This window comes from Myotis brandtii, unplaced genomic scaffold (assembly GCF_000412655.1).
Source record: "Myotis brandtii unplaced genomic scaffold, ASM41265v1 scaffold37, whole genome shotgun sequence".
NCBI lineage: Eukaryota > Metazoa > Chordata > Mammalia > Chiroptera > Vespertilionidae > Myotis > Myotis brandtii.
In genome coordinates this window covers 3044211-3072190 of record NW_005364225.1, presented here as the reverse complement: position 1 = coordinate 3072190, position 27980 = coordinate 3044211, and the positions used below count along the sequence as shown (strand labels likewise).

General features: G+C 38.3%; 1 protein-coding gene across 5 annotated transcripts in view; it reads right to left on the bottom strand.

Moving 5' to 3' along the window:
* CEP126 (centrosomal protein 126kDa) overlaps positions 1-27974 on the bottom strand; it is an 83294-nt gene extending 55320 nt beyond the window's left edge. For 4 of the 5 annotated variants that reach the window (XM_014544581.1, XM_014544579.1, XM_014544577.1 and 1 more), the window contains exons 1-3: positions 27584-27954; positions 15931-16050; positions 2978-3123 (exon numbers count right to left, since the gene is read on the bottom strand). In XM_014544581.1, coding sequence (XP_014400067.1) covers positions 2978-3123; positions 15931-16050; positions 27584-27615 — 298 coding nt within the window. In that variant the 5' untranslated portion in view covers positions 27616-27954. The other variant, XM_014544578.1, reaches the window with a different exon arrangement.
* Positions 27975-27980: the final 6 nt, after the last annotated feature.

Below are 27980 nucleotides of genomic sequence, written 5' to 3'. Positions count from 1 at the left end.
GACAGAGAACTGGGACTTCCTTGAATTTACTGAAAAAGTTGTATAAATTGTTTTATATCTGCTTTGTTAATGACTAGTCATGCTAGATGATAGTCTGAGATTTGCTTTTATTAACTTGTACCACTTGTCTATCAAAGACAACTTAAAAACTAACTTAGGTCAATTTACAACCACCATTACTACTTTTGTTGTTATCTTATGACCTCCCAGTAACTACCTCTCATTTGCTGAGGATAATATAAGCCTTCGTTTTTTGAGTGCTTACTGTGTATTAGGGTGTTATTATTTCATTTAACCCACTAGTGCCATTGTTTTACTCTCATATTCTCCCTCTAACAATTTTCTGACCTCACTGAAACCATCAATTTGTCATCCTTCTTTTGTAGCATGGGAAAGAGTCAGCTATCATGCATACATGATAAACTAAACTCATAGGCCAATAGCGGTCTTACATAGTTTTGTTCTTCATTGATAGCACTGAATTTTCTTAAATTATTAATATTTTGTACAGGTAATATATTCATATTCAGAAATAAAGAATATATGATACACATTTGGCAGCTTACTCTCATTGCTCATTCATATATTCTTTCATTGTCTCTTTATGTAAATATATTGGAATTTTCCCCTTTTTCACATAGAAGGCAAAATATTATGTATACTGATCTGGGCCTTGATTTTACAATTAATATATCCTGGAAGTCAAGGATAAATACAGGTTTTATGAAAGCATATAATTTGTTTTTGCAAAAACTCTTTTGACTCTTTGTAACTAGACGCTTGGATAGCACCCTTTTTGAAGCAAACAATATTCATGAGTGGTAACTACTTCTCTGAGGCATTTGACACAAATGATTATATCTTCTCTCTTAAAACTACCTCCTCTTTTGTCTTCATATACATTATTTTCTTTGCTTTCTTTTGATTGGCACTTCCTTTCTTGATAACTACTTCTCAAAATCCACTTTTAGTTTTTCTTGCTCTACCTGTAGTAAATGTAATAGTGTGTATAAAGACTTTATTTTAGGCCCTATACTCAGTCTTTGGTTTATACTCTGTTATTTAGCTTATCTTTCCTATGGCTTCATTTATCAACTATATATATCTACTCATTAGTGACTCTTAAATATACATTTCAATTCCATATCTTTTTCTTAAATTTCAGGCCCATATTTCTAGTTGCTGATTTGATTTCCCCATTTGAATGAGTCATGTGAGGCTCAAATTCAATGTACTGATTATATATCCTGAATATATTACCTCTTATTACCATATCCAGTGAAGTGCTTTAATTTAGTAGCTTAGCATCTCTTGCCTCAAATATTAAAATAATCTCTACTCTACCTATTTTAGTGTCTCTACTTCAATCCATCTTCCATGTGGTAACTGTAATTATCTTTCTAACAAATATATCTAATTGTAGCAGGGACCCCTAATTTCCTTCCTAATATCAATTTTTCCTTTCTTCCTTGGCAATAGACTCTATATTGTTAGGGGTGGCAATATAAACACATAAAATTTTTTTTCAGTCTCTCTTGCAGATGGACATATAAAAAATTTAAAGGTAGCTCAGAGGTATAGCCTTTTGGCCTTTACATTTCTTCCTTCTTCCTTGCCAATAGCATTGATGATGGCTGGAGCTCCAGAAGCTACCATGTAACCATGAGAGTGAAGATATAAACCACATACTAAGGATGGTTGAGCTGAGGGACAGAAGGAGTCTGGGTTACTAGTGACACCGCATAATCATCAAAACAACCTCAGGCTTTCATAATATACAAGAGAAAAATGAATCCCTTTCACCTTTAAGCTATTATTATTTTTAGTAGTATTACTAGTTGCCCTTACTGACAGCAATATTTCTTACTGGCACAATAATGGTTTGCATTTCAGTTAAAATACATTAAGTTGATTGCATTCTGGAGAAAGATGAAATTCCTACCATGGCATACAGTGTTCTTTGAGAATTGGTTCCAACTAAAATTTTTCTAGCCTCAAAACCACTTCTCTTCTCTTCCCCCTCTCCACCATACTATGCTTCAGATATACTGCAATACATAATTTATTTGTAAAAACTATTCCTTCTGTCTGGGAAGTTTTTTTTTTTTTTAAATTTTTGGTTTGGTTTCTCTTGCCTGGCAAAATGCTTATTTTTTAAGGTTAAAATTAAGTTATTTTTCCAGGGATGATGCCCTTGATATTCCTGTATAGGGTTAGTGTTTTTTCTATGTTCTTATAATACATTCTGCTACCATAGCAATTATCACTATATTTATTTTTCAATGTTTATATTATTCTCAGCTCCAAAATAAGCTGTGAGATCTTTAATGGTAGAGTACAATTAGATTTCTCTATAGTTGTGCTTAGCCCAGGTATAACATATGTTTGGCGAACACATAAAGATGCTGCCTATCCCTTTTCTTTCTGAAGCTTTGACAGTTTGTTGTTAATTCCATATTATTATTTAAGGTATAAAAAATGTAGATGGATACCAAAGAATCAACCACAATCACATTTAAATTCTTAATTGATTCCAGGTCTTAGATTGTTAGATTATATCACTGTGTAGACTTTCCTTTTATTTTGCCAGTCTCTCAAATATGAATTTGAGTAACATGTGAATAAATGCCAGAATAAATGTGACACTAATTTACTGAACCTAAATGTTAAATTTTCCTTTTATAAAGCTATTTATTAGATCAGATTTAAAAATAACAAAACATTTAAGCCAGTATAAAGTAGAATCAAACTTGTGAAAATTCAAAATTTACTAATACAGCCAACAAAATATTCTCCAAATTAAACCTAAATTAAATTGCAATTTTTCATTTGGTTAAAGTCTTATTACTTAAAAAGGGATACTAGTCTTTTTAATTTAAATTTCTACTTTGTCTCTTTATTATTTTATCATCTACTCAAGTCAAATGTGATTATAGCTTTCATTTTTGTTCTCATATTATTCTAGAAATTAAGATACCTGCTCTCCTCCGCTGTGAAAGAGGGATATGGGCCCGCTGGAAATTTTCAGTAACTTCTTCAAACTTCTCTTTTCTTTGTTGAAGTATTTGTTCTCTAATTTGGTGTTCTCTTTCTTCTCGTTCTTTTTGTTTCTCTTCAAAATATCTAAATTTAAACATAAAGAAGATAGCAGAATTAGGTAATAAGTTTTAAAAATCTCAACACAGAAAATAGTTTCAAAACAATGCATTATATACTAGTAATATAGGGTGTCTCAAAAAATGTATACACACACTCTGAATAATTATAAAAGCAGTGTTTATTAAAATACATTTCATTATCAAAATTGAGCTACCAGCTGTTAAAGTATGTATACATTTTTGGGGCACCCTATATATTTAAAAATTTTACTGACTTAGAAACAACACATCTAGCATTTTAAAAAAGCCATTGGCAAAAAATTTAAATAGCTTTGTAAGTGGTAATTTCAGAACTTTATCCAGGTCAAAGAGAAGTCTTTACAATGAGGCTCTTTCTAATTTCCTACCTCCCAAGTTCTGCTGCAGAAAAATTCTTTTCTAAAAAGCTACCTTATTTTCTGTAATGTGAAGAACTAATTCATTGGTGAAAGAAGCAGTCTTGCAAATTATAAGACAGTCAAGGAAATACTGTATATTTCTCTTTTTCTTTTAGACCAAAAATTTAAAATTGGCTGCCATGTTAAGTCTGAATTGTGCTAAAAATCCAGACAATTTACATGAAAATCTTGATTTCTAACCTCTCTTGAAAGTGTGGAAGACTTGGCATCCCTGGACTCTTATTCACTTATGGCTATAAACACCTATCTGTAATCCTTACCATTCCCTATTTTTCTTAACATTCACATTTTATTTATTTTTGATTGCCCCTGGGCACTTAAGTTCATGTTATCTAATTTAAACTGTATTTTAAACTGTTTCAAAGAATTAATTTTTGAAAAATATGTGTGTGTTTCAATTATTATTTGCTGGATAATGAGAAAAATAAAAAAAGCAAGCCTGCAACTCACTGGTAGAGAAGCCTCTTGGAATGCATGGTGATAGGGGTGGTTGGTTAGAACTAATCTTTAAGATTTTTAGTGTTCTAGGTTACTAGTAACTATCTTTCCAAAGCATCCACTGGTTGGGGCATTATTCCAGTCTAAATAACTCAGAGTTGTAGAACTATATTTCTGGGAAGTAGGGCTATTGATCTTCAAGTGGTCTAACCCCTGTGGTAAGTAGGAGGTTGTAGTGTAGTGCCACAAGAGAGAGAGAAGATTTTTACCTCTCCAAACAAACTCCTTCAATAATCCCTCCATGTCAAGACAAAGAAGCCTACTTTTACCACTTGATTCAACACTGGAAGATTCTATGAAAACACTGTTAAAACTAATTAAACAAATACAGTAGGATACAAAATCAACATACAAAAATTGGTTGTGTTTTTGTATACTAACAACAAACAATCTGGAAAGGAAATTTTAAAAATTCAACTTACAATAGCATCAGAAAGAATAAAATACTTAGAAAAAAAACTTAACCAAGGTTGTGAGAGACTTGTATACTGAAACTACAAAACACTGCTGAAAGAAATTAAAACATACATACACACACACACACACACACACACACAGACACACACACACACACACACACACACAAAATAAATGGAAAGACATCCCACGTTAATGGATTGGCAGACTTAATGTTGTTAACATGTCAATACTACCCAAAGTGACAATCCTTATCAAAATCCCAATGATTTTTTTTTCAGAAACATAAAAAATACATCCTAAAATTCATATGTAATCACAAGGGACCCCAAATAATCAAAATTTTATTGAAAAAGAACAATGACAAAAGTCTTATACTTTCTGATTTAAAAACTTCCTAACATCTATGGGAATCAAAGCATTGTAGTACTGACATAAAGATAGATGCACAGACCAATGGAGTATAGAGCCAAGAAATAAACCTTTGCAAGGTCAAATGATTTACAAGAAGGGTGCCAAAACCATTCAATGAGGAAAAGAGTTTTTTTTAGCTAATAATGTTAGAAACATTTGGTATCTATATGCGAAGATAGATGCTCCACTATGTTCATTGCAGCATTAATTATGGTGACTAAGACATGGGAACAACTGAAGTGTCCTTGGATAGATGATGGTATACATAGGATGTGGTACATATATACAATGGAATATTATTCAACCATAAAAATGATAAAATACTGCCATTTGCAGCAACATGGATGGATCTTGAGAATATCATGCTAAGTGAAATAAATCAGATATAGAAGTCAAGAACCATATGACTTTCACTCATATGGAATACAAAACTGGAAGCAACAAATGAAAAAATTAAGACAAACAAGGAAAAACTTAAAAGAAGAGCAGACATAACCCACAAAAGGGACACTCCTGAAACACCTGGCTCAGGTGATCAGGGACATGTACCACTTGGCCCCATAGAACACCTACATCATAAAGCCATGATACCAAGAATGGGAGACATAAAAGACTCACAAAATATATAGAAATGAACACAGAGAGACAGTCAAAATGGGGAGAAAAGGAAACATTGCAAATGAAAGAACAGGAGAAATCTCCAGAAAAAGAGTGAAATGAAATGGAGGCAAGTAATCTACCAGATATAGAGTTCAAAACAATGGTTAAAATAATGCTCAACGAACTTAGTGAGAACTTCAATAGTATAAAAAGGACATAAAAACCATAACAAAGAGAATCAGCCAGAAATGTAGAATACAATAACTGAAATGAACACTACACTAAAAGGAATCAATATCAAATTAGATAAAGCAAAGGACTTAATTAGAAATTTGGAAGACAAGGCAGCAGAAAACACCTAATCAGAGAAGCCAAAAGAAAAAAAGAATTAAAAAATGAGGATTGTTTAAAGCAGCAGTCGCCAACCTTTCAGACCTCACGGACCACCAGTTGGCGACCGCTGGTTTAAAGGACCTCTTGGAAAACATCAAGTGTAAGAACATCTTCATCATAGGGGTACCAGAAGGAAAAGAGAGAGAGCAAGGGATCGAGAACCTATTTGAAGAAGTACTGAAAAACGTCCTTAACCCAGTGAAGGAAGAAGACATATAAGTTCAGGAAGCAAAGAGTCCAAAACAAGATGAACCCCAAAACACCAACACCAAGACACATCATAATTAAAATGGGAAAGGTTAAAGACAAAAAGAGAATCTTAAAATCACCAAGAGAAAGACAGTTAACTACAAGGGACCTCTAATATGACTATCAGCTGATTTCTTAACAGAACTTTTGCAGGCCAGAAGGGATTGGGATGACATATTCAAAGTGATGAAACCCAGAGACCTACAACTAAGACTACTCTACCCAGCAAGGCTATCATTTAAATTGAACTTCCCAGACCAAAAAAAGCTAAAGAAGTTTATCACCACCAAACTATTATTACAAAAAACATTGAAGGGACTTTTTAAAGAAGAGGAAGATTAAAAAAGGAATATAAATATGAATAATAAACTGGTAATAACTGTGTATACATCAATAATTACTTTAAATATAAGTAGATTTAAATGTCCAATCAAAAGACATAGGGTAGTAGCATGAATAAGAAGACAACATCCATGTATATGCTGTCTACAATAGACCCAATTCAGATAAAAAGATACGTATAGCCTAAAAATAAAGGGATAGAAAAAGATATTTTATGCAATTGGAAATAAAAAAGCTGGGTATCACTATTTATATCACATAAAATAGACTTTAAAACAAAGGTTATAATAAAAGACAAAGATAATACCAAATGATAAAGAGATCATTGCAACAAAAGGATATAACTGTTGTAAACATTTATGCACCCAACATAGGAGCATCTAAATATACAAAGCAAATATTGATAGACATAAAGAAAGAGATTGACAGTAATACAATTATATTATGGGACTTTAAAATACCATTGATATCATGGATAGATCTTTCAAACAGAAAATCAACAAGGGAATAGCAGCCTTAAATAACATATTCTACTAGATGAATTTAATTGATACTTTTGAGTATTTCACTCAAAGCCCCAGAATATACATTCTTTTCAAGTTCACATGGAAAATTTTCCAGGATAGACCACATGTTAGGACACAAAACAAGTCTCAAGAAATTTAAGAAGACTGTAATATCAAACATCTTTTTCGACTACAATGGTATGAAACTATAAATCAATTACAAGAATAAAACGGAAAAGCACTCAAATGAAGGTTAAAAAACATACTACTAAGCAATAAATGGGTTAACAATGAGATTAAGGAAGAAATCAAAAGATACTTTGAGCCCCTTTAGCCAGTTTGGCTCAGTGGATAGTGTCAGCCCACAGACTGAAGGGTTCTAGGTTTGATTCCGGTCAAGAGCACGTACCTTGTTTGCAGGTTCGATCCTGGCCCTGGTTGGGGCACATGTGGGAGGCAACCAATCAATGTGACTCTCTCACATCAATGATGTTTCTCTCTCTGTACCTCTCCCCCTTCCTTCTATTCTCTCTAAAAATCCATGGGAAAATATCCTTGGGATTAACAAAACAAAACAAAAAAGATACCTTAAGACAAATGAAAATGAAAATACAACAACCCAAAATCTATGGGACACAGTAAAAGCAGTCCTAGGAGGAAAATTCATAGCAATACAGGCCTACCTCAAGAAACAAGAAAAATCTCAAATAAACAATCTAATCTTACATGTAAAGAAACTAGAAAAAGATAAAAAAACAAAGCCCAAAGTGAATAAAAGGAAAGAAATATAAAGATCACAATGAAAATAAACACGAGTCTAGAAGAATAATACAAAAGATCAATGAAATTAAGAGCTAGTTCTTTGAAAAGACAAACCAGATTGATAAACCTTTAACCAGACTCATGAAGAAAAAAAAAGAGAAAGGACCCAAATAAATAAAATTAAAAATGAAAGAGGGGAAGTGACAACTGCTACCACAGAAATAACCATCATGGCCACAACTTTCTTTAACAATAGAACTCAAGCAGTATTAAGAGTACTCAAGGTCATAGGAGACACAGGCAAGACTGGGGAGCTGGCCTTTTGTGATGCATTTTTTTCTTTGTGGATGAAGCCACATTTCAGATTTAGGTAGTTACAACTGTCTGGACATATGATCATATTTAAGTTTAAAATTCAATTATTTTTTGAGATAATTAGAAATTAAAGAAATTTTAAAATATGATAAACTATCACTGTTTCAAATTAAAAAATGCAATTGGAGAAAAAATGTTTTTAAGAATAAAATATTACATTTTAAAATGAGAATATTCCCACCAGGGTGTCAATGGAGACCATGTGAAGAGCTAGCACTCCCACTACTGATCAGCAGTAATAAAGAGCCCCTCCCCCAACCAACCTAGCAATGAGGTGGTTTCTCCTAATCTCTCTCTCTATGTTGGCACAGTGCCAAAGACAGCCAGCTAAAGCTGAAGGTTTAAATAAGCCCAAGAGTCTATAACACAATACAAAAGTGTCCAGATTTCAAAAGAAAATCACTTGTCATTCCAAGAACTAGGAAGATCTAAAACTGAATGTAAAAGATAATCTAAAGATGCCAAAATCAAGATGATAGAGATGTTAGAACTATCTGACAAAAATTGTAAATGCTTGATAAAATCTTTGAAGCATGAGAAAAATGCTTCAATGAACAACTATGGACATGTTTGCAAATGAAAAAAATAGGTCTCAAAAATAAATAGAATATATAAAGACTACCCAAATGGAAATTTTAAAACTTAAAAAATACAACTGAAATGAAAACTCAGTAGATTTATTAGGAGAAAACATAGAAAAGATGTCAGTCCTCCCTACACCACATAGATATACAGGTAATAATGGAATTTCTAGAAACATCTAGGCAATACTTTTTGCAAGTACTGACAAGATTATTCTAAATTTTATATGAAAGGCAAACAAATGAGAATATCTAAACCAATTTTGAAAAAGAGGAATAAAGTGGGAGGAATCAGTCTATTGTATTTGAAGATTTACCATATATATATATATATATATAAAATCAAAATTGTGTAGTATTGGTAGAGGGATAGACATAAAAATTAACAGAATGGAGAACCCAGACCTAAACCCACACAAATATGCTCAGCTGGTTTTTGAAAAGGTGCAAAAAGAATTCATGGAGGAAAGATAGCTTTTCCAACAAATGATGCTAGACTAACTGGATATCCATAGACAAAACAAAACAAAAAACCTTGACCTAAGTCTCATACCTTATATAAAAGTTAAATTAAAATATATCACTATGAAACTATAAACTTTATATAGTTTATAAACCTACTAGAGGCCTGGTGCATGAAATTCGTGCATGGTGGGGGGCTCCCCTCAACCCAACCTGCACCCTCTCCAATCTGGGACCTCCTGGGGGATGTCCGACTGCCGGTTTAGGCCTGATCCCAGGGATCGGGTCTAAACTGGCAGTTGGATATTCCTCTCACAATCCTGGACCACTGGCTCCTAATCGCTCACCTGCCTGCTTGCCTGGTTCCCCTAACTGCCCCCCCCCCCGCTGGCCTGATCGCCCCTCACTGCCTTTGCGTGCCGGGCTGATTGCCCCTAACTGCCCCCTCTGCCAGCCTGGTTGCCCCTCATTGCCCTCCAGCAGCCTAATCACCCACAACTGCCCCCCCTGCCTGCCTGGCTGCCCCCAACTGTACCCTCCACCAGCCTGGTCACCCAAAATGGACCCCCTGCTGGCCTGGTTGCCCCCAAGAGGCCCCCACTGCTGGCCTGGTTGCCCCTCACAGCCTGCTTGTTCAGTCATTTGGTCGTCCCTCACTGATCCCCCTGCTGGCCTGGTCGCCCCATGCAGCCTGCTTGTTCAGTTGTTTGGTCGTCCCTCACTAACCACCCTGCCAGCCTGGTTGTAGGCCGCCATCTTGTGAGGGTATGAGGGTCAATTTGCATATTACCTCTTTATTATATAGGATAAGCTATAAAAAGTTTGTAAAACTTCTAGGAAAAAACATAGGAGAAAATCTTCAGGATCCAGGGCCAAGCAAAGAGCTCAGACTTGAAATCAAAAGTATAATCTTAGTGGTGATGGAAATGTACTGTATCTTGACTATGTATAAATGTCATCATCCTGGTTGTGAGACTGAGCTATAGGTTTTGCAAGATTTCACCATTCTGAAACATTGAATAAAGGTTATTATGGGATCTTACAATATTATTTTTAAAAACTGCATGTGAATCTACAATTATCTTTTGATAATTATACTATAAAAATAAAAATAAAAACTGATAAACTGGACTTCCTAAAAATGAAAAACTTTTGCTCTGAGAAAAACCAAATTAAGAATATAAAAAGATAAGCGTTAGCACAGTAGAAAATATTTGCAAACCACTTATCTGACAAAGGACTAGTATCTAGAATATATAAAGCTATCAAAACTCAACTGTAAAAAAGCAAATAATTTAACTAGAAAATAGATAAAAGATGTTAAGAGAAATTTCATTAAAAGAGAATAGGCAGATGGCAAATAAGTACATGAAAAGATATTGTTTCACTAATCATTGGGGAAATGAATGTTAAAACCATAATGAGATATTACTGCACACTTATAAGAATGGTTAAAATAAAAAGTAGACAACACTAATGCTAGTGAAGATTAGAAAACTGGATGACTCTTATACTGCTGGTGAGTTCAGTCACACTGAAAAAACAGTTTGGCATTTTCTTACAACACTAAACATACCACCACTGTATTCTTGGTTATCCCAGAGATATAAAACCTTGTGTTCACACAAAAACCTATCCATGAATCTTTATAGCAGCTTTATTCACTGTAACCCCAAACTGGAAATTACCTAGATGTCCTACAATGGGCAAATGGTTAAATAAACTACAGTCCATCTATATCATGGATTAAAACTGAACAATAAAAAAGAATGAATTACTGCCTGGCCAGTGTTGCTCAGTGGTTGAGCATTGACCTATGAAACTGAAGGTCACGGTTCGATCCCCAGTCAGGGTACATGCCTGGATTGTGGGCTCCAGCCTCAGTAGGGGGCATGCAGGAGGCAGCCGATCAATGATTCTCTTATCATTGGTGTTTCTATCTCTCTCTCCCTCTCCCTTCATCTCTGAAATTAAAAATATATTTAAGGAGAAAAAAATAAAAGAAATAACTACCTGGATGAATCCCAGGGAATTGTGTTGAGTAAGAAAAGCCAATCTGAAAGGTTACACACAGTATAACCCCATTTATATAACCTCTAGAAATGAGAACAGATGAGTGATTTCCAGGGGAGTGGTGTGGGAGGGAAGTAGGTTTGGCTATAAAAGGACAATGTGCAGAATCTTAGTGGTGATGGAAATGTACTGTATCTTGACTATGTATAAATGTCATCATCCTGGTTGTGAGACTGAGCTATAGGTTTTGCAAGATTTCACCATTCTGAAACATTGAATAAAGGTTATTATGGGATCTTACAATATTATTTTTAAAAACTGCATGTGAATCTACAATTATCTTAAAATAAAGACTTTAATTTAAAAAATTACAGCTAATGGAGAAAAATTTAAAATTATTTAAAATTGATATTAGAGACAGGAAGGGAGGGAGGGAGAGAGAGGGAGAGAGAGAGAGAGAGAGAGAGAGAGAGAGAGAGAGAGAGAGAGAAAGAATATGAATGAATCTTGGACGTGAGAAACATCGCTTGGTTGCCTCCTGTTGTACATGTCCTGATGGGGATTGAACCTGCAAGCTGGCTATGTGCCCTCACCGGAAATTAAACTGGCCACCTTTTTGTGAACAGGATGCTGTTCCAATAAACTGGCCAGGACAGAGGGAGAAAATTTTTGATTGAAAGAATTCACCAAGAATACCTGTCAGAGGCTGCTATTGTAAACTAAAAAAGCTTAACAGCTCAAGGGCAAGACAATACTAGTAATATAACAGAGTAGAATATTTGATCCTCACAATAATGAGTATCAGTGCAAGAAGAAAAGATCAAACTACATTTATCATAATCTGTATAAAAGATTATAGAAATATACATTGTAATTTAAAAAGATTTATATTAAAATGTTAAAATAAAGTTTGTATAATCTATAAGTATTCCATTTATGATAATGCTGTTCATGCACCACCCATAATTGATCTTTGACTCCTTTTGACTCTATCTACTCAAACCCAACTCTACCTCAGATCACTATAACAGCTTTTTGCCTCTTCTCTTTGCCTATAGCCTATGCTTCAAGTCATCCTCCACCTCGTTGCTATAATGAGCTAAAATATAAATTTGATCATGACATTTCTATTTTACTATTTCAACAGCATCTCAGAGTCCTAAGGATAGAGTTTAATTTCTTTAGATTGGGCAGAAAAGTTTTTCTTTAATATATTATCAATAATATACTCACAGATATTTAAACCTATGATATCTAAATTTATTTGAATCAATTTATATTTTTTAGCTTATACCATATATTCATTTATGGTGGTTTGACAAATATGACTTATTGTTTAAAGTATAATTCCTTCCTATTTATTATAAGGGTACATTTTTTTCCGCTTTATGGGCAACTCCAAACTTTGTCATTCTAATAGGTAATGCAGCTATCCCCTACTTCATGTTCACAAAATAATTCATTTCATGATTCTCTAGGTAGTTTTTTATGCCTTTAGGATATTTAAAGGAATCTTTTTTTATTATATACTAGAGGCCTGTTGCATGAAGAGATTCGTGCAATAGGCCTTCCCTTCTCCTGGCTGCTGGCACCGGTTTTCCTCTGGCACCCAGGACCCAGGCCTTCACCCTGGCCGGAGCCGCCTTCAGTCTTCCGTCTTCGCTCCGCCCCTTGGAGCCTACATATGCAAATTAACCACCATTTTTGTTGGGTTAATTTGCATACTCTCCTGATTGGCTGGTTAGCGTAGCGAAGGTATGGTCAATTTACATGTTTGTCTATTATTAGGTAAGATTTTAGTGATTCTTCCCAAGTGCTTGTCCCTCATCTGTTATTTGGTAGTGTTTCCTCTTCTCTTTTTTGGGGGGCTATTTTGCCTATTCTGACCTTTTCTCTCTTATTCTGACAGTTAGTTACAGAGAAATTTTTCTGATCATCTGTATATGCTTACATCATATTGTTTAAAAAATGTATGAAGACTCCTTTTGGAATTTTTACTTCTTAAAATTTATTACAATACCTTTTCTTCATGAAGTCACATTTAATCTATTGCCATTTCTAAAGTTTAATGGTAAAATAAAATATTTTTCCCTGATATTATGTTTAATCATTGGTAATCAACTATGTTAAATGAATAGATGCCTGTTCATTTATTTACTAAAAGATAGTTCTAAAATTTAAAATTAAAAACAATGTAGGAAATAAATTAGTTCTTTTATGTGTCTGTGTATCTTAAAATCACTTGGTCTACAAAGCAGCATCTTAGAAAGTTGCTTGAGGATGTGCTCCAGCAAACTAATGATATAAAACAAAATGAAAACAAGAATGCTATGGGAGGCAAGAAAGTGTGGCTCCAACTCTTAAGAGCAGTAAAGGGAAGTCCCAGGATGCCAGTGTGCATTAGGCCTAAAAGGTAACCAGTACCTATTGATGAAGGGAAACGGTCTTAAAGGGAAACAAGGACTCCATTGTATAGACACTGAATATGAGAGTGGAAACCATGAGAATATGGTAAAAACATTCAAGAAAAATACTGGCAAAGAAAAAAGGAGTAAAAAACTCAAATGAGTGAGATTTTTTTTAGCAATTAATGGAAATAAATAGCACTTGGTACTATGAACATTGTCCTTTGAATACTACTAGGGATAGCACTGACAATGTCAAAGTATAACTGAGAAATAATGAAAGTAGACTGTCTCTAGAAAAAAATATTTAACCCCCCCCTCCCCCCGCAAATTGGTGACCATAATGTGAGTGGACAGTATGAACTTAGATGATGTAAAGCATAAATGGATAGATAATAGGAAGGCCAAAAAGACCATAATGATACATATTTTAAAATTCATTAGTGTGTACATAATTTGACCCCCTTTATAAAAGGTGAAATATAGATACAAATGATTAATGTTTAAAAAAGAAATTAAAAATATATTTTTATTGATCTCAGAGACAAAAGGAGAGTGAAAGAGAGAGAAACATCAATAATGAGAGAGAATCATTGATTGGCTGCCTCATGCATGCCCCCCTACTGGGGATCAAACCCAAAACCCAGGCATGTACCCTGACCGGGAATCGCACTGTGACCTCCTGGTTCATAGGTCCACACTCAACCACTGCACCACACTGGCCAGGCTAAAAAATAAATTTTTATGTCTTTACATAGCATTGTAGTATAACTGAAAAATAACAAATAATGAAATTGTACTGGAAAATGTTCTGCCTTTTAGAATTTTAAATCAATATTTCCCACATACAAATTTATATAAATGTTTGATGAGAGAAGACAGGTAGGAAGTTTAAAGATCAAATCCATCCTGGCTGGTGTGGCTCAATGGTTGAGTGTCAACCCATGGACCAGGGAGTCACGGTTTGATTCCTGGTCAGGGCATATGCCCGGGCTGCGGCCTGGATCCCCAGGAGGGGGTGTGCAGAAGCAGCCAATTGATGATCCTCTCTCATCATTGATGTTTTTATTTCTCCCTCTCCCTTCCTCTCTCTGAAATCAATAAAAACATATTTAAAATAAAAAAATCAAATCCACATATAAAGCCTGCTATTTCACAGAGCAAGTCAACTATTAGAAAACACAATGGACAAATGTTAATTTATTAATCAACAAAATAAATAAGCTTAACAGGAAAGAAGCACTATGTGACAGACACCATGATAATTACTTTTACTAGTATTTGTGTTCTCAACGATTCCTCTATAATATTACCTTTTTTGTTCTACATAACAATCCCTTGAAATAGATGGTATTAATTCAAATAATAAATGAGAAACTGAGACTTAGAGAGATTAAATAACTTCCTCTAACTCATGAAGCTAGGACTTTAATCTAGATCTCTGACTCCAAAGCCCATGACCCTTTTATTCATCTTTATTAAACATTTATCATGCACCTTTTGTAAATTTCAGGAGCTAAAAGATAGGAGAAAAACAGAAGCACACAAATACAAAACAAAAACAAGTTTTATTAAATAATTTTAAGTACACCAGGCAATGAAAGAGTTAATATACAAAGAAACATATGCCAGAAAAACAAATTATAAGCAAACAATTTTGTATTTCTGAAACGGGACTTAAAACATATACTTAATGATGTAGTTAATAAACTCCAGTGCTTTTCTGCCATTTGGGTATTGTAGGAATATAGAGAAGGTAGCAAAAACAATAATAAAAAATGGCTTACTTACTGTATGTTAAGAAAATCCAATAATTCAAACAAATTTTGAAAAATGTTAAGCAGTGATTGGGTGGTTTTACTTTACTTTCCAGCTTATACTAGAAAACTCTTTTATGGCAGTCATTTATAAAGTTCTTTTATCACATTTCCACCATTATCATATTTCTGAGAATAGCTCTTACAGAAAAAGTATATAGAAGTGAATAATAAATTAAAATAAAATTATATTCTATTAGAGACTAAATATTAATTGGTAATCTTTTAATTTATCGCGAAATTATATAAAAATAAAGAATACATTTTAGTCATTTTAAGAAGTGCATATGACACTGTAATCAAGTTCTATGACAAGAAAAGATGATTATGGTCAGAGTCAGTAATCTAGATATTACATCACCATGTTTGTGCTTTAGGCAGAAAAACAATTATGAAATGTACAAAGCCACCTAAATCTTGATTAATGTTTTACAGATAAAGCGTTGTCATGACTTAGGCTCATAAAATGCTACAAAGTAGAAGAACTATTATTTTATAAAGACTGAATTTCTACACTCTGAATAAAATACAATTACTTACTTTTTTCTCCGGCTTGACTCCACGAAATATTTACGTGCTCGATTTCGAAATATTTTTTGTTGCTGCAGTAATATTTGACGCTCTTCTTCTAAATTTTTCTCTAGATGGGTTTTCATATCTCTAATGATAAATAAAGTTAAGGAGATGGTTTATGTTTTTAGTGGGTAAGCGTCAATGTTATATGATAAATACAATTACAGCCTCATACTAATGACATCATGATTTTTTTGTGGAACAATTAGTATGTGTACACATTAGTGTCAGTATATGACCAGAAAATTTTTTATGTAAAAAAAATTCTGACTTGGTATTAGAATTGAAGCTATATCTCACTTTCCCTGAGGGAGAGGGGTGGGGGATCACTTTTAGACATCATGAGCTCAGATAAGGAGACTGCATATCATTTCATTTATTAGATGTTTGAGTGATGATGAACAAATTACTATCTTAGGCATATATGTAGGAAAATGAATGTTATATTTTACTAATAGATAGTATATCAATTATACTTTTCAGTAGATTTCAGGATCCTTTCAGTATTAATATTATAAAAACTTTATTATATAATTCAAAACAATCATGTTTATTTGAACTTTTGGGTGTTTGAAACTTTGCTAATGGGAGCTTATTAATTTTCAATGATATTGCTATTTAACCATCTTTATACCATTGACAATAATTTATTTTTTCTTCATTATAAAATTTTGCACCACCTCAACACAAACATATACCTACCTACACACACACACACCCACACACACTTTTACTTAAAGTTTCTCTTGAAGGACTTATAAAAATGAAACAAAGAGAAGGACATCTTGTTCTTTGCTAGCACAGAAACACCTAAAGACTTACCTTGTTCTTCTCTAATATAGTATTTTATTAGGAGTTGGACTTCAACAAGACAGCTAGCTACTGAAAGTCACAACAAGATAGTGGAGGAAAGTGCTAGCTCCTTTCAGGGCACACAAGAGCAACAGTAAGGGGGGTCAGTGGGAGAAGTTGCTTTGGTTTGAGTGAAGCAAGCCAATTCTGTTCTCTGTTGAATAAGTTTGAGATCTCATCATAAGAACTTAAAGAAAATCACATATGTAATGTTTCTAAGGTTCTGACAATTATATATATTCTTAAATTTAATCAAAGGACTCTCTCCATATATACATGGATAAATATTTTTTATATGTACACTAGAGCAGTGATGGCGAACCTTTTGAGCTCCGTGTGTCAGCATTTTGAAAAATCCTAACTTAACTCTAGTGCTGTGTCACATATAGAAATTTTTTGATATTTGCAAAAATAGTAAAACAAAGATTTATATTTTTGACATTTATTTTATATATTTAAATGCCATTTAACAGAGGCCAACCCCAAAACACTGCCACCCAGAGGCTGAGCCACAAACTGACTCTTAGGTGAACACAAATTAAGGCAGTCTGGATCACAAATACAGCCTGCTTTAAAATCAGGACTGTGATTTACAACACGGAGGAACAGTGTATCACAGGGAAATTCAACACTCTCCTAAATACCTGGCAGGACTAAGCAGATCCAAGCAACAGCAGCCTCCTGATCACCACACCCTCTGTCTGAGGAACAGCAGCTGTACGTGAAGCCTCCCCCCACCAGCCAGAAGAGCCACCACAGCTGTGAACAACACCCACCAGAGGAGCTGCTGCCAACTGAGGAGCAGCTGCTACCGCAACCACCCAAGGAGCAACCACAGCCCAAGGAGCCACTGCCACCCAGGGAGCAGCCACTGAACGACTCAACATCTAGATATGTCAGTGAGATCAAACATGGGTAGGCAAAGAAACCCCCAAAGGAAAGAAAAGGAGGACTCGCCAGAAAAGCAGCTAAGTGAGACAGAGGCATGCAACATGACAGAAAAAGAATTCAGAATAAGGGTCCTAGCGTGCATAAACCGGATGGAGGAAAAAATCAACTACTTATGCAAGAAGCAAGAAGAAACAGATGAAAAAATCAATAACTTATGCAAGACCCAAGAAGAAATGAAGAGCGATATAGCTGCAATAAAAAACACCATTGAAAGCATCAACAGTAGACTAGGAGAAGCGGAGGACCGAATTAGTGAATTAGAAGACAAGGAAGCAAAACACACCCAAACTGTACTGCAATTGGAGAAAAAAATTAAAAGACAGGAGGAGAGCCTAAGGGAGCTTTGGGACAACATGAAACGAAACAACATACGAATAATAGGGGTGCCAGAACAACAGAAAGATGAACAAGGATTAGAAAACCTACTCGAAGAAATAATATCAGAAAACTTCCCTGAGGTGGGGAAGAAAAAAGTCACACAAGCACAGAGAGTCCCAAACAAGGTGAACCCGAAAAGACCCACACCAAGACACATCATAATTACCATGGCAAATGTTCAGGACAAAGAGAGAATCTTACAGGCTGCAAGAGAGAGACGGAAAGTTACATACAAGGGATCTCCCATTAGATTATCAAATGATTTCTCAACAGAAACACATCAGGCCAGAAAAGAATGGACAGAAATTTACAAAGTGATGCAAAGCAAAGGACTGAACCCAAGAATACTCTATCCAGCAAGGCTATCATTCAAAATTGAAGGGGAAATAAGAAGCTTCACAGACAAAAAAAGGCTAAGGGAGTTTATCACCACCAAGCCTGCAATGCAAGAAATGCTAAAGGGACTGGTGTAAAAAGAAGGAATAAAAAGCTCAGAAAGAAAACAGCCACACACAAAAAGAAATGGCTATAAACAAGTACCTTTCAATAATAACTTTAAACGTAAACGGACTAAATGCTCCAACCAAAAGACATCGAGTGGCTGAATGGATAAAAAAACATGACCCATACATCTGCTGTCTACAAGAGACCCACCTCATTAGAAGGGACTCACACAGACTGAAAGTGAAGGGATGGAAAAATATCTTTCAGGCAAATGGAAAGGAAAAGAAAGCTGGGGTAGCAATACTTATATCAGACAAAATAGACCTCAAAGTGAAGGCCATAACCAGAGATAAGGAAGGCCACTTCATAATACTAAAGGGATCAATACAACAAGAAGATATAACCCTGGTAAACATATATGCACCCAATGCAGGAGCACCCAAATACATAAAAAACCTCCTGGAAGATATCAAAGGAGAGATCGACAACAATACAATCATAGTAGGGGACTTTAATACACCACTGACATCACTGGATAAGTCCTCTAGACAAACAATCAGCAGAGAAACAGCAATCCTAAATGACTCACTAGATCAGATGGACTTAATAGACATCTTCAGAACACTTCACCCCAAAGCCGCGGAATATACATTCTACTCAAGTGCTCATGGGACAGATTCAAAAATAGACCACATATTGGGTCACAAGCAAAGTCTCCCCAAATTCAAGAAGATTGAAATCATAAAAAGCATCTTCTCAGACCATGATGGCATAATATTAGAAATAAACTACAATAAAAACAACCCAAAATACTCAAACACTTGGAAGCTGAATAGCATGTTATTAAATATTGATTGGGTTACCAATGAGATCAAAGAAGAAATTAAAAACATCCTGGAAACTAATGACAATGAAAACACAACAATCCAAAACCTATGGGACACAATGAAAGCAGTCCTGAGAGGGAAGTTTATAGCTCTACAGGCCTATCTCAAAAAACAAGAAAAAATGGTAGTAAATCATCTAACTCTTCAACTCAAAGAATTAGAAAGAGAGCAACAAGAAAACCCCAGAGTGAGCAGAAGGAAGGAGCAGTGGTTCTCAACCTTCTGGCCCTTTAAATACAGTTCCTCCTGTTGTGACCCCCAACCATAAAATTATTTTTGTTGCTACTTCATAACTGTAATTTTGCTACTGTTATGAATCGTAATGTAAATATCTGATATGCAGGATGTATTTTCATTGTTACAAATTGAACATAATTAAAGCATAGTGATTAATCACAAAAACAATATGTAATTATATATGTGTTTTCCAATGGTCTTAGGCGACCCCTGTGAAAGGGTCGTTTGACCCCCCAAAGGGGTCGTGACCCACAGGTTGAGAACTGCTGCTCTAGAGTCTAGCCTTGCGAATGCAGCCCAGCCCCGACTCTGGGGAGGGGAGGTTTGTGTGGAGTCTCAGACTGCAGAGGAGCAAGGTCTGAACTGGCCGTTCGAGAAGCCCTCATCGATATATATAAAAGCCTAAACAACCTTTACAACCGGAAGACTGGCTGGTAGCTATGATGTGCACTGACCACCAGGGGGCAGATGCTCAACACAGGAGCTGCCCCCGGGTGGTCAGTGTGCTCCCACAGCCAACCTCCTGTGGTCCTTCCCCCTGGCCGGCCTGCCCCGATCAGCCCAGAGCGGCCCTGATCGCCAGCCAGGCCGAGGGACCCCATTCGTGCACAAATTCGTGCACCGGGCCTCTAGTTGTCTATAAAGGACACTTTGGGGCTCATTTGCAAACATAACCTTGACCAATGTTTTCAGAGACGTGCAGCTCACCTGCCAGTAATGAGTTTCACAAATGGTGCTATTTCATCACCTGAACACGAGTACTCAGAACATGGCTGCGCGGCACAGGAGCCGCCCTGAGCCACCGTTACAATCCCTGGGTGAGTGGCATCGGCCGCTCACAATAGAACGGAATGGCAGTTAGAGGCTCCTGGACTGATGGGAAGGGCTTCCGAATAAAATAGTGGCACCTAGGACCTAGAGGCAGCGGTCGGGCCCCGCTGTTTCCATTCCTGCTCCGCTGCTGCTGACAGGGTGACACCAGGCTGCCGTGTCTGTGTCCTCTGCTGTGAGAGTGACGGGGCAATGACTGTCAGGATGGTGAACCGAAACACTGCGTGCCAAGTGCCCGGAGCCTGGCAGGGGACGGCACCACTGAATCTGACGACGGTTGCGTGATTCCAGTTGGGCTGATGCCAAGTTCCATACCTGCGTTGCCAGACTGTTGGTCTCTTCGAATGTTGTGTGCACCCCTCCCTTCCAGACACTGCTACCCCCAGGGAGGCTGGCGGGGCCATGGGTGGGAAGAGACACATGGTCCCATTCATGCCAGGAATGTCAGTCCTTTATCTGACAAGACAGGCAGCATGTTGACTGGGAGCAAGAGAGGGCGTGGATCAGAAGCTCGGATGGATCGCAAGGGTCCATGGAGTCACAGTCTCGAAAGCCACGGAGGCAGTGGGCGCGGCCACTTGGGAGGACGGCCTGCCATGTGCAGGGACCTACGGAGCAGGTGGGGTGACTGCCCTGGGCGACAGCGGGTGGGGGGCGGGGAACACAGGGTAAAGGAAGCTGCCACCACCTGACGTGGCCCGGAGGGGCTGCTGATGGGAGGTGGCACCACAGGGGGGAACGGGCAAGGGAAAGCCAGGCTGGCTGCCTGAGTTTGAGGCTGGGCTTCGTATACACAGATCATATGCTATGTGGCCTTCCTGACGAGCTTCTGTCACTCAGCATGTGTTTACTGCTCTGCGGTTGCCATCTTGAAATTCTTCATCATTCATCTTGGAATTTGTGTTTTGTAAGTGAAATCCTGCAGGACAAGGGAATGTGCCTGTGAGCAGCAGAGAGCTGCCAGGGGCCCTGGCACCGAGCAACTGGCTGGAGGGCCAGGCACACAGACGTGCCGGGGGACAGTCTGGCACGTGGAGTCCCATGGTGGCCCGGCCAGGACCTGGGCTTTGTGGGTGACGATGGCAGTGGCAGCAGCTGCCGCCCCGGGAGAAGAGAGTGCTCCGAATGGGGGCAGTGCCAGGGCCCTGGGGGTGGGGTGGGGGTGAGGACAGGCCCTGCGGGGCTCAGGCAGTAAGCCTGTCAGTGAGTTATTCCAGAAGGAAAGCATGCTCAGGGCATGGCGGTAGAGCATATGGGGAAGCTACGAGAATTCTCAGAGTTTAGATCTCCTGTTAGAGCTGCTGGGATATTGCAAAGCAAATTCCCACAGCCTTGCACATTCCATTTAAAGGTCGTTGCATTCAACAGAAAAGAGCACTATTTTCATAAGAGGCTTCAAATGAACCAATTACCAATGAGGAAGGAAACTTTTCAATTAGATTTTCCTTGTAATTGAAGGTACAATTATAGAATACATAAGTGAGTGTCTTAAGTTATACAAAAGTCATGAAGCCAGTTTCAAAAACTTCCACGCGTTAGAGGAAATGTCAGAGAAACCTCAAAATATCACTGTGAAGATTTTAAATGTTAAATTTAATTCAGATTTACATAAAATTGATTGGTATGAAGAATTAAATCTATTTTAGAAAATTTATTCTGAGAATCATCATCGCTAGGTTGGTTAGACGTTATATTTCAAAATAATTTACCACACATTTATTCCAATGTTGTCACAGAACATAAGTGCTCTTAACCGCTTCAGAAGTAGTTACATCCTCAAAATTAAAAATTCGCCACAGTCATTTGTGATCTTGTGCTTGTCAAGAGTGACTAATGTTGCTTTCAATGATATTGATTGAAAAGAAAATTGCTAAAATTATAATTTTTTTAGGGAGTTCTCCCTCATTTTGTTTGGATTTCCCAGGAAAACATATGAGGGGGGTCATCATCCATCAAAATGATCATTTTTGGTGATCTAATAAATGAATTTACAGCAAAGAAGCCAGAAAAATCTCATGTGCAATCAAGATATCACACATTTAAAAATATAATTATTCATCACATTATATAAAACTAGAAGCCCGGTGCATGAAATTCATGCATGGGGGTGGGGGGTGAGGGGAAAGGGGAGAGGTGGAGTCCCTCAGCTGGCCTGTACCCTCTTCAATTCAGGACCCCTTGGGGGATGTCCAACTGCCTCTTGCAATCTGGGACTGCTGGCTCCTAACCACTCACCTGCCTACCTGCCTGCCTGATCGCCCTTAACCCCTCTGCCTGCCTGCCTGATCGCCCCTAACCACCTCTGCCTGCCTGATTGCCCCTAACTGCTCCCCTACCAGCCTGATCTCCCCTAACTGGTCCCCTGCTGGCCTGATCTCCCCTAACCGCCTCTGCCTCACCCCGCACCCGGGACCCAGGATTCCCTCCTCCAGCCAGCTGCAGGCACCCAGGACCTGGGCCGGCTTCGCCTGGGCCGCAGGTGCTGGTGCCTGGGACCGCGGGTCATGCAGCTTGTCCCTCTCCTGGGCCATAGCCTGGCTGGTCCCCATTCCTCTCTCCCCAGTGTTGAGTGTCTGAGCAGTTCCTGCGTGAGGGCAAGAGGGCTCAAGGGTGTGGGGGCTTGATGATCATTTACATATTAGCTCTTCATTATATAGGATGATGACAGACAATGAAGTATGATCCAGCACTAAAAACAAATGAGCTACGAAGCCATGAAAAGACAGGAAGGAACCTTAAATGTATATTTACATAGTAAAGGAAGCCAATCTGAAAAGGCTATGTATATACTGTGAACATAAAACTGCTTTAAAAAACAAAGTCCTGCCCCGCTGGTGTGGCTCAGTGGTTGAGCATTGACCCAAGAACCAAGAGGTCACCCATCCGATTTCCAGTCAGGGCACCTGCCCCGCTTGCAGGCTCGATCCACAGTAGGAAGTATGCAGGAGGCAGCTGATCAATGATTCTCTCTCATCATTGATGTTTCTATCTCTATACCTCTCCCTTCCTCTCTCTCTAAAAATCAATAAAAACATATATATAAAAAAAAAAAATAAAAAAAATAAAAAAATAAATAAATGCCATTTAACAAAGAAAAATCACCAAAAAATTGAGTTCGCATGTCACCTCTGACACGTGTGTCATAGGTTCGCCATCACTGCACTAGAGGCCTGGTGCATGAAATTTGTGCTCTGGGGGAGGTGTCCCTCAGCCCAGCCTGCACCCTCTCCAATCTGGGACCCCTCGGGGGATGTCCGACTGCCGGTTTAGGCCCGATCCCTGTGGGCCTAAACCGGCAGTCGGATATCCCTCTCACAATCCGGGACTGCTTGCTCCTAACCACTCACCTGCCTGCCTGATTGCCCCTAACCACTTCTGCCTGCCAGCCTGATCACACCCTAACCTCTCCCCTGCTGGCCTGATTAACACCTAACTGCTCCCCTGCCAGTCTGATCTCACCTCCAACTGCTCTCCCCTGCTGGCCTGATTGCCCCTAACTGTCCTTCCCTGCTGGCCTGATTGCTCCTAACTGCCCTCCCCTGCAGGCCTCGTCCCCCCAAACTGCCCTCCCCTGCCAGCCTGGTCCCCCCCAACTGCCCTCCTCTGCTGGCCTGATCTCGCTCCCAACTGCCCTTCCTTGCTGGCCTGATCACCCCTAACTGCCCTCCCCTGCAGGCCTGATCTCACCCCCAACTGCCCTCCTCTGCCGGCCAATTTGGTTCTGATTAGTTGGTTTCTATGCCAGTCAGAGTCAAAAGTTCCGCCTCCTAGGCAGCTTCTGGCTCCTCACAGTTGACCCAGATTTTGTTCTGATTGGCTTCTATGCGAGTCAGCATCTCTGGGCCTATCAACAGGGCCTGATCAGAGAGGCAGGGCTGATCAGCAGCCCCCTGGAAGCCTGGATAGAAATGGAGGCACAGCTGCTGACCAGGCCCAAAGCTAAAGAGAGAGGGAAGTACTGATCAACAGCTGCCACAGAGGCTATGGATCAGACCCTGCTTCTCTCTTCAGGCCTCTCTCTGGCCCTGATTCGCAGCCCCCTCAGCAGTCAGTGCTGGGTCACCGTGCCTGCAGCCCTAGCAGTCAGCGCTGGATTGCTGGGGCAATCCAGCTCTGACTGTAGGACTGACTTCCAGTTGGTCGAGCCTCCTGATCGTTGTGGATGTGACGGACCCAGGGTTTTTATATATTAGGATATAAAAAGTGTATTATGTACACAATTTTGCCTGCTAAATTATAAAGAATGCTGCTGCCTTTGCATTTTTTCAAAGTATGCTCCTCAAGTTTAGAAAATATTAGATGGTTAGTTAAACTTTTGTTTTTCTTATAAGCTGTAATATATAGGTAAAATATTTTCATAAGAATCACTGTTAAATACCTGTTCAAAGGAAAATAATTTTTATGTACTTAACATTAAAAAACCAACCAACGAAGAATAATATGGGTTGTAGAATTAAGTAACACATAAGAATTTAAAAACATAGTCTAATCTACTCCACCTCATCCTCATCTCTCCCAATTTAGTCTTTCTCCAATTAGAGCTCATTTACAGTTATTTTAAATATGTTACCATAAAAACAACTATGTATCATACAAGCTATATTACTGCCAAATGTATTAGAGGTTTCCTGATTAAAACTTTTTCTCTGTAACCCCTTCCATAGCCTTGGCTCAGGCATTCTAAATCTCTTGCCTGGACTCACTCAGTAATCTTCTAACTCATCTCTTTACTTCTAAACTTGTCATCCTGCCGGCCTGTGTGGCTCAGTGGTTGAGTGTTGACGTATGAACCAGGTGGTCATGGTGCGATTCCTGGTCAGGGCACATGCCTGGGTTTTGGGCTCAATCCATAGTAGCGGGTGTGCAGGAGGCAGCCAATTGATGATTCTAATCACTGATGTTTCTATCCCTCTCTCCCTCCTGTTTCTCTCTGATATCAATAAAAATATATTAAAAAAATAAACTTGTTAACTTCCCTTTGAAACGCTATAAAGCTAGCTAATTGCAAATCTGATTAGTTTTTTCATTTTTTGTTGCTCTCCAAAGTTCCTATCATCTTTATGACAAATTCCAAATTTCTTGGAATATAAAACTTTCTAACATTTCAACATTACTCCTCAATAGTTCCCTGCATGAATCCTATGTCCAGCCACACAAGGATACTTACGAACAGAACATGCCATGATATATCATGCCATTATCTCTTAGCACATGCTTGACTAACTCATCCTTTCAGGGTGCAAAGAACCAAGGATGTTAGTGAGAGAATATGTGCAGGTAATCAAGAATAGGGTATAAATTGGGTAGAGAAGAAAGAGAGACAAAGTGGGTCTAGGATAAAAATGGAAGGGAAAAAGAGTGGAGATACTTATGAGAAAAGAAGAAGCTCAGTGTGAAGGGGACATGAGACAATTCACTTCAGCTAATTATAATTAGGAAAATGCATTTAGAGTAAAGAAGTTTTGACAAATAGAAAGCTGGATGTCGCTCAGTACTGACTTCATATTTGAAAATCACCTGTGGAAATTTTACCAAGTTAGTTAATTTTTTTAAGATGACAGGTCTTTCAGTTTTTTTCTGTCATTCATTCAAATAAATGTGAGCATTACAGACACTAAGAAAACACAAATTAATATTTATAAAGGATGCTTAAGTGTTTCTTTAATTAGTAACATATTCTTGATTTAGTGTCAGTCTTTATGATATTAAAAAAGAATTCCTTTATTCCAATTTAAATATATATACACACTATGTATTTTATATATACTAGCAAAATATATATGTAGGCACATGTTTATATATGTATGTGTGTATATATACATACTAGCAAACCTTACTGGGTTTTGTCAAAGCACCCTGGGCATCTATTAAAATGATCATTTACAGCTTTAAAATTTTTAACCATATGTTATAAATACATTTAGTATTGAAGTATATTTTTAGTAATATATGTCTTTAAGAAAGCCATCATTACAAATTCTGGAATTAGGTCTTTTTGGTTTTGTTCACTTGAGGTACTGCTGAATTTCTATGATACATGTATCAACATTCATGCTATATAAAATTAAAAGAATTCAGTCTACGACCATTTCATTAATGAAAATGATAGAACTACACACTCTGTCAATGAGTCATTGTCAATGCTTCCCTAAATTTAGAGATAAATCAGAGACAGTGTAATAGGAGTTTAGTGTTCAAGAAAATACAATGTGAAGGGGTCAGAATCAAATCCCCGCTGAAAACAATACTGCTTATTCCAGAATACTTCTTTGCGGGGACCGATTTTGGGGAGTAGCAAAGCCAAAGCCAAAGTGAGTAGGGTGAATAGTGAATAGATGAGCGGAACCAGAAGGTGCTACTGCCGGCTACCATTTTCGGAACTTAGCCAAAGAAGGAAAAGAGGGAAGGGCAGAAGCTCGAGGAAAGCACCATCAGAGGAGAGGTGTTTTCACAGAGATCCCCAGGACCCAGAACAGAGTCTGCCAAGAGCAGGCCCTAGGAGGTTAAACGCGCCGACTTGCTGGTAAAGGTGCAGCCTCCCAGAAGTAGTGGCAGACAACGTGGGTAACCCGGGGTTAACTAGTAAAGAGGAGGCACTCCACTTCCCGACAAAAATGAAGATGCTGCTGCTGCAACACCATCCCTGCCAGCCAAGGCCTTTGAGAGCACAACGGTGAAATGCTAATTCTCACAATATCCTCCAAAAGGAATAAACACGACGTACACACTCTGAAAATAAAACTCGCACTCTTTCGATTTTCTACAACGCAACCCACAGCCACCTCCCGGCGGGCTCGGCCCCCTCCCCGGGGAGGTCGGAGAGGAGCCGGCAGGAAGCACCCGGCCCTTGGCTTCTCCCGCTCGCTGCGCTGTCGCTCCGACAACGGACGGGGCAGGGGATGGAAAACAAAACAAAACAAAACAAAACAAAACAAAACAAAACAAAAAACAAAACTCCCCACGGCGCAGCTCTGGTAAATGAATTAGCGGCGCGTTAGGTGGACTGTTCAAACATGCAACAATGCAAAAACATTTTTTACTTATTTGTGGAAGTCGTCTCTCCAAGTAGCATGAGGGATCAGGAGGAGAATACCACCAAGTAAAGGACGTAATCCTGGAAGGCAAGAACACAATCTCCGCGGCACACGCCGTGCCTGCATTTTAAAATTCGCAACAACTTTACACCCAAGTTGAGGAATGGGGGCGGGAGAACAAGGCGGCGGCGGGGGAGGCGGTCACAGGGTAAAACGGTGTCATCTCAGGTCTAAGGGGGAGCAGCGACGGAGCTAAAGCGAAGGTCCCCCCCGGGATGACTGCTAGCTTCCGTCACCCAGCGCCCCCGGGAGAGGGAATCTAACGGGGAAAGATGGACCCGCGGCCAACACGCCACCCCGGCGGCCGTGGCTGGGAAGGAAGGATACAGGTGAGCGCCGGGTC